This window comes from Capra hircus, chromosome 20, assembly GCF_001704415.2.
Source record: "Capra hircus breed San Clemente chromosome 20, ASM170441v1, whole genome shotgun sequence".
Classification (NCBI taxonomy): domain Eukaryota; kingdom Metazoa; phylum Chordata; class Mammalia; order Artiodactyla; family Bovidae; genus Capra; species Capra hircus.
This window is the reverse complement of record NC_030827.1, coordinates 31,804,987-31,818,800: the sequence shown is the minus strand read 5'-3', so window position 1 is coordinate 31,818,800 and position 13,814 is coordinate 31,804,987. Positions and strand designations below refer to the sequence as shown.

At 38.1% G+C, this 13,814-nt stretch overlaps 1 protein-coding gene across 1 annotated transcript in view; it reads left to right on the top strand.

Annotated features, from left to right (window-relative positions):
* The window catches only part of CCDC152 (coiled-coil domain containing 152), a 41,167-nt gene continuing 27,894 nt past the window's right edge, over positions 542-13,814 (top strand). Inside the window, exons 1-3 of the mRNA XM_013972782.2 lie at positions 542-628; positions 2,537-2,642; positions 13,625-13,693. Coding sequence (XP_013828236.2) covers positions 542-628; positions 2,537-2,642; positions 13,625-13,693 — 262 coding nt within the window. The remainder of the gene's footprint in view (positions 629-2,536; positions 2,643-13,624; positions 13,694-13,814) is intronic.

Here is a 13,814-nt window from a genome sequence, read left to right as displayed (position 1 = left end):
TTTTAAACAGTTTAAATTGAGAATACATACAAATACAAGTATCAGTCAGTTGTGTCCAGCTCTTTGCAACCCCATGGACTGTAGCCTGCCAGGCTTCTCTGTCCATGGAATTCTCCAGGCAAGAATACTGGAAATGGGTAGCTATATTTAAAAGCCGTGCATCAGATTTAGTAATGCATCAGATTTTAAATGCAGTCATACTGATGGCAAAGAGCTGAGTGATGAATGATGACATAATTTTTATGTAATAGGGACAAATAATTTCTACATATGCACATATCATTACACTAATTTTAGATTTGTTTAGAGAAAACTTGGCTAGAGTGGGTGTGCAGAAGAGTAGAGAAGCCTTAATTCATTTGATCATTGTTAATAATAATGGGGGTATAATAAAAATTCTCTTGAGTGCAATGGAGCTCAAGTATGTGCTGTATGAGTGGAATACAGGAACTTTAGCATTTGAACTATTATCATTATTATAGTGCTTTGTATTTTATTTGTTTGTTTGTTTTAACACTATCTACTCTTCACTAGTTTAGATATGAATCAAAACAGCGAAGGATGTATGAAAAAGATTAGCAGTGTGAATCTTGACAAACTTATAAATGACTTTTCACAGATAGAAAAGGTATGTAAAGATATCAAACAATTGTAGAATATAAGGGAAAGTGTAACAGATTTTGTCAATGGAGGGAGTTAGAAAAAATATGCAAAAAAGAAGGTAAAAATAATGGAATTGTATTTTTTAAGCCCCTTCTCTCTCATTCTTAAAATCTGTATTTAGAATGTATGTCATTGTAAGTCATTAATACTAGTATCAGAATGTTTGGGCGGCAAGGGAGCAAACAACTGATATACTTTTGCTGAAGTTAAAGGGGAAATACATATGTATATACCCAGGATGTCCATAAACTCAAGAATGGTTTAGTAAGGATTGAAGTAGATTCAATCCTCAATCTCTTACTGTTATGACTAATTTCCTTTTTAGTCTTTCTCGTTCTATCTGTTCCCTTTTCTCTTTTGCCTAAAAGCAGACCTGTTTGAAGTCCCCCTCCCAAACTCTACACAAATTATATGTCAGACCATATCCTCAAGTATATACTAGGCTTTTTGTCTCCTCTGCCTGGGAGAGGAGTAGGAATATTTGTTGAGAAATGTAAGTGGATAAATCAGATTTGGGAAGTGGATTTGTGAAATAGGAGTAGGAGGAAGAATAATCCCTACCTCTATTTTCTCTCTTTTTCTTATCATCCTTCTCTATTCCTTCTTTTCCTCTGTACAACGTAGTATTGCCATCATAAAAAAATTTTCATGATGATGGGTATTTTCATATAATGAGCTTTTTTTCAACAATGGACTTGTATTTTTTTAACCAAGTGATTCTGACCAAAGTAAGAGAGGAGAGAGAAGGAAATAACACTTTGGTGGGAGAGGAACTGGTACAAAGCGTTTGGAGCTTAACTTGGGATTATCTCTCATATTCTTAGATATTTTAAATTAGAAATATTGTTCTTTTTTAATGTCATAATGGTATTGTGATTGTAGAGTCATCTCTTAGAGAGGCATGTAAATGATAATATTTATCAATGAAATAATATAGTGTCAAGGAGTTGCTTTGAGATAAATTCAGAAGTGATGAGAATAGAGAATGGATAGAAGTACAGATTATACAGGATGGGTTATGAATGGATGATTTTTGAAGGTGTTTGAAGGGTACATGGCAGTTATTACATTATTCACAAAGATATATGTTTGAGAATATTTATTCATTGACTGTAATAGCAAAAAATGGGAACAGCACAAATCTTCCTCAATAGGGAACTATTTAAATAAATTATATTCATGAATGAAACTCAATGCAGCTGTTAAAAAGAATGCTGCTGCTAAGTTGCTTCAGTCGTGTCCGACTCTGTGTGACCCCATAGACGGCAGCCCACCAGGCTCCCCTGTCCCTTGGATTCTCCAGGCAAGAACACTGGAGTGGGTTGCCATTTCCTTCTCCATTGCATGAAAGTGAAAAGTGAAAGTGAAGTCGCTCAGTTGTGTCCGACTCTTTGCGACCCCATGGACTGCAGCCTACCAGGCTCCTCTGTCCATGGGAATGAGGTAAGACTTTTACATGCTTATATGCCATCATCTCTGAGAAAGTAGTACTAAGTGGAAAATCCAAGGTGCAGAACAGAACATAATGTGACCCTTTCCTACAGTTGTATAGTCATAAAATATTTTGGAAATATTTATAAGGAATGATTAGTTTTAGGACTAGAGGTTGAATAGTTGGAAAGAAGGGAGTTCAAATTAGGTCATATTTTTACTTTTTATAACTTTTCATAACTGTTCACTTATTTTAACTTTTTATTATGTTACTCTTTAAATTAAAGATAAATTAGGAAGTTGACTTATTTAAAAATATGTGCCAAACTTAATTATTAGACTTTCAGGTATTAAATGGTTTATACTTTCATATTCTTAGGTTAAAAAAAATCAACATAGCGGCATTGATTTGGTGATAAAATGTATTCTGTTTCTTCTATAGAAAATGATAGAATCCAGTGGGAAGAACAATATCCTGGATATGCAGTTGGAAAAAGCTAACTGTTTATTAAGAGTAATGCAAACAAAAGAGGTCGCAATGAAACAAGGTTAGTTCTTTGCTACCTATAGAAACAGTCATTCTAATGAGTGTGCTTTTTGCTATAACAGTAATTTTACATTTGTAAAATATTTTTAATTCACATAGAACTTTTCAGATTATCATTTCATTTTGTCCTTAATATAGCCCTGAAAGACTGTATAGATAGGACTGATATTATTACTCCACTTTGATAATGAAGAAACATAAACAAAGGAGGGTAGTCTGTCTGCATCCAGTCAGCTAAGAAATGAAAGAAAAACACCGATACAGTATATTAACGCATATATATGGAATTTAGAAAGATGGTAACGATAACCCTGTATGCAAGACAGCAAAAGAGACACGAATGTATAGAACAGTCTTTTGGACTCTGTGGGAGAGGAGAGGGTGGGATGATTTGGGAGAATGGCATTGAAACATGTATAATATCATATATGAAACGAGTCACCAGCCCAGGTTCAACACATGATACTGGATACTTGGGGCTGGTGCACTGGGACGACCCAGAGGGATGGTACAGGCAGGGAGGAGGGAGGGGGGTTCAGGATGGGGAACACGTGTATACCTGTGGCAGATACATGGTGATGTATGGGAAAACCAATACAATATTGTGAAGTAATTAACCTCCAATTAAAATAAATAAATTTATTTTAAAAAAAAAAGAAATGACAAATCCAAGGCTCAGTCCAGGCCTTCAAACACATGGAAAAAGTACAGTTGAATTCCTGCCTCACGATTATACCAGAGGAAACTTCAGATGGGTCAAAAATTTTAGTGTTAGAAAGATGCTGTCCTAGTCCCGCTCACTTCTCAGACATCCATGCCATGTGCTCTGCTCAGCTCCCAGCTGCCACCATCCCCCCTTGTGTCTACTCTGCCCCCTCTCTGTGCACCCGTTAGCCCTCAGGGAGTGTGGGAGCCTGAGCACCCAGCCTGGCATGGTGCTACTCATTGAGAAAGTGGCATTGCTCTGCAGCACAAAGGTCTGGGACTACACTCAGTTGAACAAGCTGCCTCACAACTTCACCCCAGGTCTAGAAGTGCTAGTCTTCCCGTGCAGTTCATTCCTGGCATCAGGAGAACGCTAGGTACAAAGAGAGCCTGAGTTCCCTCAAGTTCAGAGACTTTTCCAGAAGTGTACGGTGAGTGGCATGCAGATGCACCTGCTCTGCACCTTCCCGTGGCCCCCTGACAACCACTGTTTTCAACAGATTCCAAGCTCATCACTTGGTCTCTGTGTGCTGCAGCAATGTTGCTTGGAACTAGAAGTTCCGGAAGGTACATCTGTGCCCAACATGGAAACACTGCTGTCTCAGGAGCCCAGCTATGCCTAGGGCTCCCCTCCTACTTCTGCTACCTGCCAGTCACAGTGATACCCTCTGTGTGGGTTTCATCCATATTTCTTCTAAACCTGCACAGAGAAACCACCTGATGACCAGGAAAATCCCCCTAGATGAATGTTAGTCCTGTCCATCCCAGCCTCCCCTTTCTTGGACCAACGCTCCTTACTAATAAAGTGCTGGGCATCAGGAAAGGAAGAAAAGCCATATACATACACTTCCTTGTTATGTCAACTGAGAGGGCACATAATCCATAGCAACAAGCAAAACTAGCACCAAGTTTCTAATACTATCTTATTACAAAAGGAACCAGGACTTCTTGAAGAAATGGCTGATTCTAAGACGGGGGCAAGAACTCTTATAAGTCTAAAGCATCTTGTAGTATCAGGAAATAAAGTACTCAGAAAGGGAAAAAACTGCATAATAATGGGGTATGTCAAAGATACAGGACTCAAGTGAAAAAGTTCTCAATGACCAAAGCTGGAACAATTTGAGCAACAAAATAAAGTAGTATTAGATTAAAACCCCAGGTATATCCATGAGTACATATTCATAAAAATAAATAGATAAATAAATGGGGTGAAGAGATAAATCTCTGCAGAATTCCAAATAGCTTACGTAAATGACTTGGCCTCAAGGAAATACAATTATAACACGGCACTCATCAGGTGTGGGCTGTGTATAGTGATTTTCTTCACCATAGTGAAACATATACTGAATGGAAAAGGGGATGATAAAGAGTAATTATATAGTGGGGAAATCTGACATACACAACGTAAGGCATGAAGTCAAGGTCAGCTTGATGTCATGTTGATAGTAGGTACCCTTGCTATGATGTGATGAAAATGGCACTTTACTTATATGTTCTTCCTCCCTATAACCTCATCTCATCATGAGATAAGCGTCATATTCACATAGAGGGATATCTACAAAAGACCTGGCCAGTAGTCTGAAAAACTTAAGTGCATCAAAAACAAGAAAGCTCTGAGAAACTGTCACAGCAAAGAGGACCTGAAGAAGACATGACAACTAAATGTAATGTGGTATTGTGGGAGGAATCATAGAATAAAGAAAGGACATTAGGTAAAAATTAAGAAAATCAGAGTAAAGTATCCATGCACGCTAAGTCGCTTAGTCATGTCTGACTCTGTGCAACCCTATAGACCGCAACCCACCAGGCTCCTCCCTCTGGCATAAGATTCTCCAGGCAAGAATACTGAAGTTGGCTACCATTTCCTTCTCCAGGGGATCTTCCTGACCATTGGCAGGCAGTTTCTTTACCACCTGCGCCACCTGGGAAGCCCAAGTAAAGTTAGATTTTAGTTAATAATAATGTACCAACATTGGTTCATTAATTGTAATAAACATACTGTACTAAAGATATTAATAATAGGGGAAACAGCTTAGGATATTTCACAACTCTCTGTAGCATCTTCCCAAGTTTTATGTACATCTGTGCTCAGTCACTCAGTTGTGCCCGACTCTTTGCAACCCTGCAGACTGTAGCCTGCCAGGCTCCTCTGTCCATGAGATTTTCCAGGCAAGAATACTGGAGCAGGTTGTCATTTCATACTCCAGAGGATCTTCCCGACCCAGGGATCAAACCAGCATCTCTTATGACTTCTGCATTGGCAGGCAGATTCTTTACCACTAGCACCACCTGGGAAGCCCATCTATACATCTAAAACTTTTCTGAATAATAAAGTTAATTAAAGGTCAAAAAGTGAAGCCACAATAGAAGAGAATATAGGGAGTTTTTTTTATGTTTTTAAGACTGAAGAAAGCCTTTCCAAGTGTGACATCTATCAGTGGATATCTGGTTAAATAAATTATGGTATATTTTGTAATGAACTACTATATAACTGACAAAAAGAATGAAGTATCTTTATATGATATAGCATCAGTTCAGTTCAGTTCAGTTCAGTCACTCAGTCATGGCCAGCTCCTTGCGATCCCATGAACTGCAGCACACCAGGCCTCCCTGTCCATCACCAACTCCCGGAGTACACTCAGACTCACGTCCATCAACTTGGTGGTACCATCCAGCCATCTCATCCTCTGTCATCCCCTTTTCCTCCTGCCCCCAATTCCTCCCAGCATCAGAGTCTTTTCCAATGAGTCAACTCTTTGCATGAGGTAGCCAAAGTACTAGAGTTTCAGCTTTAGCATCATTCCTTCCAAAGAACACCCAGGACTGATGTCCTTTAGAATGGACTGGTTGGATCTCCTTGCAGTCCAAGGGACTCTCAAGAGTCTTCTCCAACACCACACTTCAAAAGCATCAATTCTTCAGCGTTCAGCTTTCTTCACAGTCCAACTCTCACATCCATACATGACCACAGGAAAAACCGTAGCCTTGACTAGACCGACCTTTGTTGGCAAAGTAATGTCTCTTTTTAATATGCTATCTAGGTTGGTCATAACTTTTAATCTCCCACATGTAGTAAATGAAAATAATAATGTACACAGCAGTGTATTACCATTTTTACAAATATATATCTTAACGCACAAACACCCTCTCCCCTGTATGTTTGTAGATCCCTGGAAAGATAAACAATGTCCTAGTAACAGTGTTTGCTTTGAGGGGAGGGAAACTGGTTAGTTTTGGGGCAGAGATTGTCAAGATATTCACTTATCACTAAACTTGTGTTTCATGTGTGGGTATTATTTGAAAAACATAATCAAATACTTCCTTAAAAATTAGTTATACTTATTCTAAATCTAATGACATTTTTCTGAATAATACACAGTAGAAGTTAAAGAACAAGTCAGAATGATCCCTTAGAAAGCAAAGGGTGTACTAATTCACTTAGGAAGGACAAACCATATATGTGACTGGACTTGTTCAAAAGTAAATCGTATCTTTATATTTTATTTTCTTCACTTGATATCAGATAAACAATGCCTTTGCCAGCTCCAGATGGTAACAATATTGATATTGAAGATCAAGTACTATAAAAAAAAGCCTTTTCATGCACATTTTATTTAGTATTTCCAACTGATTTATGATATAGATATTAATGCCCAAATTGCTTGTAATGGTAGAGCCTAAATTTGACCTTAAAACAATCACTGATTTACTAAATTATACAATATAAGTGATAGCTTAATGTTCTTAGCTCTAGTTTTTAAGAATTGGATATGATAGTTCTTCAAATTGTACTGTAAAATCCAACAGAAATGATGCATAGGAGAAGTTTTGCAAAGAGAATTAAAAGCTATTATTCTAAAATAATGAATGATACTCTATTTTATGGGGCTTCCCTGGTGGCTCACATTTGGCAAAGAATCCGCATGCAATGCAGGAGACCCAGGTAAAATTCCTTACTGAGCCAGTTTCCTGTTTTAAAAAATGTGTTTAGAGAGCCACCTTGTGTTCTAAATTTGAAAATACACAGTTTGGAAACATTCAGTATACTTTTAGTTTCAGGGTTCTGTTTTCAGTTTGCTAATTACTGAAATAACATACTTTATGCATGTTGGATTCATGCTTTTAAAGGTGCAAGGACAAGTGATGGCAGGATCTATGCCTCCATTTTAAACTGCAGTAGCTAATACAGTAATATACATGAAGTAGGTAATGTCAGTTGTCATTTAACCATCATTCTGTTACTGGGACTCAGCAACAGAACAAAATGAAGGATGGTGGGAACTTTGAGTTGGTGGTAGGGGAGGTAGAGTGGGAAAAAGGAGGAGTAGAACCTCGTACTTGCATAAAGCTTGTAACTTCTACCGAATACTTTCATTTCTATTAATGTAGTTGAAGTACATGGAGACTGAGTTATAGGACCTCTAACTGAAAACAGGAAGTTTTGAACTTTCCCCTCACAGTATTGATTCTCTCACTTAGTTAATAAATACAAAAACTATTGAACACTTATGAAATAGTCATCACATTAGAAGTGGTAAGGATTATCAAATATCTTTACCTGCAAGAGTTCACTATCTAGTGGGAGAAACCATCTAACTAAAATGTAATGTGAATAATGGATAAAAGCAATATATACAAATTGTGGGACACAGAGGAGAGAAACAGTAACAATGTTAAATATCTGTGAATGAATTTAGAAAGTATATTTTTTCATTTGGTTGTCAGAACAACCTAATATAGGAGAAAAGTACATTACCCAGAGCGTCATAGTTACAAAGTAAAGAAGGAAAAAACTCTAATCCAGTTCTTCTGATTCCAAATTTCATGGTTTCATCAGCATGTTATACAATCCCTGAGGAAGTCTTGAATTAAGTGCACAGGATTTGATATGTGAAAAACCTGTCTTCAACCCTAGACCTTCCATGTACTGTGGAATCTTTGTTAAGTTACCAGATATCTATGGGTGACTTCCTCCCTTTGTGAAATCAAGATAATGATGCCAACTTCTCAGCATCAGTTTGAATACTGATTATAATGTTTATAATGTACTTATGTAATTCCTGACAGAGTAAATATTCAATAATAATACTTTAATGTACCTAGACAACTTTTTATTGTTAGATAAAAGTATGTCACACTAATGCGCAGTGGCTGAATATCAATTGTGGGTCTCTAAAACTGAAAGAAACAGAATAACGTTCAATATTTAATAGCCATTAAGCCAAGCACATAAGAACAAAATTGCCTAATCTTTCTTTTTAAAAATACTGTTACTCTTTGTGAAGTTTTCATCATTATATATTTAGCTACTATAATTGTAAACTTAAACTGGTGCAACCTGGGTTTCTCAACCTTACAGTAAAAATGTGATAGCAATAACTATCACAAAATCTCTCTCTGGCTCTATTCCTGCCCTCTTTCCAGGGCCTCTCACCTACTCAGATTAGTCTGAAGAAGTGATGCTGCGCCGATCTTGGTGGTATATTAAAGCAGTTAGAATCATTGACGTTAGCGCTGGACTGCTTTGAGTTCATGTTGTAGTTCTACCACCTACTACTTTAAAGTGTAAGTTTGGACAATTTGTTAAACTTCTATGTGTCAATTTCCTCATATGTAAAAATGAGGCAAATACTAGAATCAATGTCATAGAGTTAAAAGGGTTGATTGAGCACTTAAAATAGCAGTGTGTTATTGTTTTCATACCACAGTTTCTCCATTTACTCCTTTCTTACCATTATAATGCCTGTCAATCAAATCACTTAAGAAATGTTTATGAATTGACATTTATGGACCACAACTCTTCTAAGTAGTAGAGAGAAATGGTAAACAAGACAGAAGATAGTCCCTGCTATCCTGAAGCTTACAGCCAAGGGCTGCTTAAAGTTACAGAAGTCTCCACCACTGTTGCTCGCTTCAAATGTTTAGCTGTTGCTGGTGATACCAAGAATATACATACTGAAAGCTTATTTGCACATTTCAGGCTTGATTGCACAGAATTCTCCCATAATGCAGGAAGACATTGGCACCAAAGTTGCTGATGCCTTGTAACCCAACACATTGAGTTTTTACTCTTTGTCGCTACTTCCTTGTCCTAGTACTCAGACAAGAGGACAGGTTAGAGGACAGTGAGGAAGAAAAGCATTATCTTCTCCCAAATGACACTTGCTCACCAGCTTTCACTGTATCTTTGAATATAACTTCATGTTCCTTGACTCTCTTTCCTTGGAATGTTCTGACTCTCTTTCCTCAGAATGTTCTTTTTATGGAAAAGCCACTTGGATACATGCTTCACAGTTCTCCAGACATGTCAAAATGTGCCTTATTTCTAGGGCAGCTGTTGCTATAGGCACATAGAGGGAATCCCTACTTTACTGGGTTTTTCATGCCTTAGAAAACTCATAACTAAATCATGGAGTGTGTTTAACTTACAGACTATTTAAAAAGTGTGTATTACAGATGGCTAACAGGCACATGGTCATCTAGTGGTCAAACAGGAGATGGCAAGAGTGACTGTCGACATTCTAGGAATCAGCGAACTAAAATGGACTGGAATGGGTGAATTTAACTCAGATGACCATTATATCTACTACTGCAGGCAGGAATCCCTTAGAAGAAATGGAGTAGCCATCATGGTCAACAAAAGAGTCTGAAATGCAGTACTTGGATGCAATCTCAAAAACGACAGAACGATCTCTGTTCATCTCCAAGGCAAACCATTCAATATCATGGTAATCCAAGTGTATGCCCCAACCAGTAACGCTGAAGAAGCTGAAGTTGAATGGTTCTGTGAAGACCTACAAGACCTTTTAGAAATAACACCCCAAAAATATGTCCTTTTCATTATAGGGGACTGGAATGCAAAAGTAGGAAGTCAAGAAACACCTGGAGTAACTGGCAAATTTAGCCTTGGAATGTGGAATGAAGCAGGGCAAAGACTAATAGAGTTTTGCCAAGAAAATGTACTGGTCATAGCAAACACCCTCTTCCAACAACACAAGAGAAGACTCTACACATGGACATCACCAGATGGTCAACACTGAAATCAGATTTATTATATTATTTGCAGCCAAAGATGGAGAAGCTCTATACAGTCAGCAAAAACAAGACCAGGAGCTGCTGTGGCTCAGATCATGAACTCCTTATTACCAAATTCAGACTTAAATTGAAAAAAGTAGGGAAAACCACTAGACCATTCAGGTATGATCTAAATCAAATCCTTTATGATTATACAGTGGAAGTGAGAAGTAGATTTAAGGGCCTAGATCTGATAGATAGAGTGCCTGATGAACTATGGAATGAGGTTTGTGACATTGTACAGGAGACAGGGATCAAGACCATCCCCATGGAAAAGAAATGCAAAAAAGCAAAATGGCTGTCTGGGGAGGCCTTACAAATAGCTGTGAAAAGAAGAGAGGTGAAAAGCAAAGGAGAAAAGGAAAGATATAAGCATCTGAATGCAGAGTTCCAAAGAATAGCAAGAAGAGATAAGAAAGCCTTCTTCAGTGATCAATGCAAAGAAATAGAGGAAAAGAACAGAATGGGAAGGACTAGAGATCTCTTCAAGAAGATGGGCTCGATAAAGGACAGAAATGGTGTGGACCTAACAGAAGCAGAAGATATTAAAAAGAGGTGGCAAGAATACACAGAACTGTACAAAAAAGATCTCCATGACCAAGATAATCATGATGGTGTGATAACTAATCTAGAGCCAGACATCCTGGAATGTGAAGTCAAGTGGGCCTTAGAAAGCATCACTACAAATAAAGCTAGTGGAGGTGATGGCATTCCAGTTGAGCTATTTCAAATCCTGAAAGATGATGCTATGAAAGTGCTGCACTCAATATGCCAGCAAATTTGGAAAACTCAGCAGTGGCCACAGGACTGGAAAAGGTCCGTTTTCATTCCAATCCCAAAGAAAGGCAATGCAAAAGAATGCTCAAACTACCACACAATTGCACTCATCTCACATGCTAGGAAAGTAATGCTCAAAATTCTCCAAGCCAGGCTTCAGCAATACGTGAACTGTGAACTTCCAGATGTTCAAGCTGGTTTTAGAAAAGGCAGAGGAACCAGAGATCAAATTGCCAACATCCACTGGATCATGGAAACAGCAAGAGAGTTCCAGAAAAACATCTATTTCTGCTTTATTGACTATGCCAAAGCCTTTGACTGTGTGGATCACAATAAACTGTGGAAAATTCTGAAAGAGATGAGAATACCAGACCACCTGACCTGCCTCTTGAGAAACCTATATGCAGTTCAGGAAGCAACGGTTAGAACTGGACATGGAACAACAGACTGGTTCCAAATAGGAAAAGGACTACGTCAAGGCTGTATATTGTCACCCTGCTTATTTAATTTATATGAAGAGTACATCATGAGAAACGCTGGGCTGAAAGAAGCACAAACTGGAATCAAGATTGCTGGGAGAAATATCAATAACCTCAGATATGCAGATGACACCACCCTTATGGCAGAAAGTGAAGAGGAGCTAAAATCCTCTTGATGAAAGTGAAAGAGGAGAGTGAAAAAGTTGGCTTAAAGCTCAACATTCAGAAAACGAAAATCATGGCATCTGGTCCCATCACTTCATGGGAAATAGATGAGGAAACAGTGGAAACAGTGTCAGACTTTATTTTGGGGGGCTCCAAAATCACTGCAGGTAGTGACTGCAGCCATGAAATTAAAAGACGCTTACTCCTTGGAAGAAAAGTTATGACCAACCTAGATAGCCTATTCAAAAGCAGAGACATTACTTAGCCAACAAAGGTCCGTCTAGTCAAGGCTATGGTTTTTCCAGTGGTCATGTACACATGTGAGAGTTGGACTGTGAAGAAGGCTGAGTGCCGAAGAATTGATGCTTTTGAACTGTGGTGTTGGAGAAGACTCTTGAGGGTCCCTTGGACTGCAAGGAGATCCAACCAGTCCATTCTGAAGGAGATCAGCCCTGGGATTTCATTGGAAGGAATGATGCTAAAGCTGAAAGTCCAGTACTTTGGCCTCCTCATGCAAAGAGTTGACTCATTGGAAAAAACTCTGATGCTGGGAGGAATTGGGGGCAGGAGGAGAAGGAGACGACAGAGGATGAGATGGCTGGATGGCATCACTGACTCAATGGACATGAGTCTGAGTGAAATCCGGGAGTTGGTGATGGACAGGGAGCCCTGTCGTGCTGCGATTCATGGGGTCACAAAGAGTCGGACATGGCTGAGCAACTGAACTGAACTGAACAAGCACATGAAAAGATACTTAACGTCACTCATTATTAAGAGAAATACAAATCAAAACTACAATCAGATACCACCTCACACCAGTCAGAATGGCCATCATAAAAAAATCTACCAATAAATGCTGGAGAGGGTATAGAGAAAAGGGAACACTCTTGCATTGCTGGTGGGAATGTAACTGATACAACCACTATGGAAGATGGTATGGAGGTTTCTTAAAAAGCTAGGAATAAAACCAGCATATGACCCAGCAATCCCACTCCTAGGCATGTACCCTAAGGAAAAAAATTGAAAAAGACACATACCCCAGTGTTCATTGCAGCACTATTTACAATAGCTAGAACTTGGAAGCAACCTAGATGTTCATCTACAGATGAAAGAATAAAGAAGCTGTGGTACATGTATATAGTGGAATACTACTCAGTTATACAAAGGAACGCAATTGAGTCAGTTCTAATGAGGTGGACAAACCTAGCACCTGTCATACAAAGTGAGTCAGAAAGAGAAATATAAATATTGTATATTGACACATATATATATGGAATCTAAAAAGATGGCTTTGATGAATTTATTTTCAGGACAGCAGTGGAGAAACAGAAATAGAGAACAAACCTATGGACATAGAGGAGGGGAGGAGTGAGAAGGGGAGGTGTACGGAGAGAATAAAATGGAAATTTACAATACCATATGTAAAATAGATAGCCAATGGGAATTTGCTGTATGACTCAGGGAATTCAAACAAGGGCTCTCTGACAGGCTGAAGGGCGGTATGGGGAGGGAGATGGAAGGGAGGCTCAGGAGGGAGGGGACATGTGTGTACCAATGGCTGGTCCTTGTTGATGTATGACAAAAAACCACAAAATTCTATAAAGCAATTACCCTTCAATGTAAAAAAAAAAAAGTGTATTATATAACTTATTTTGAGATACCTGGTTGCTTTATTAAGTCTCATAATTGTCAATTAAATATTATTTTAAGTATTTTTTAACTTTGAGATAATAATTCCAAAATGAAAGTAAATATTCAAATAGATTTATCTTTTATATTCTAGAATGTGCTACTCTTCATGATATGATAAAAGGGCTACAGCATACCATTGAATGTCAACATAATTTGAAGGGTAAGTTAGAAAAAAAGTAAAATCTAAAAATAAAATATGGTTGTATTTAAGCATCTTTAAGAATACAAAGTTTTTACATTGCTGACAGTAATCTTCTCTTAATCTGATCTTGTTAAATTTA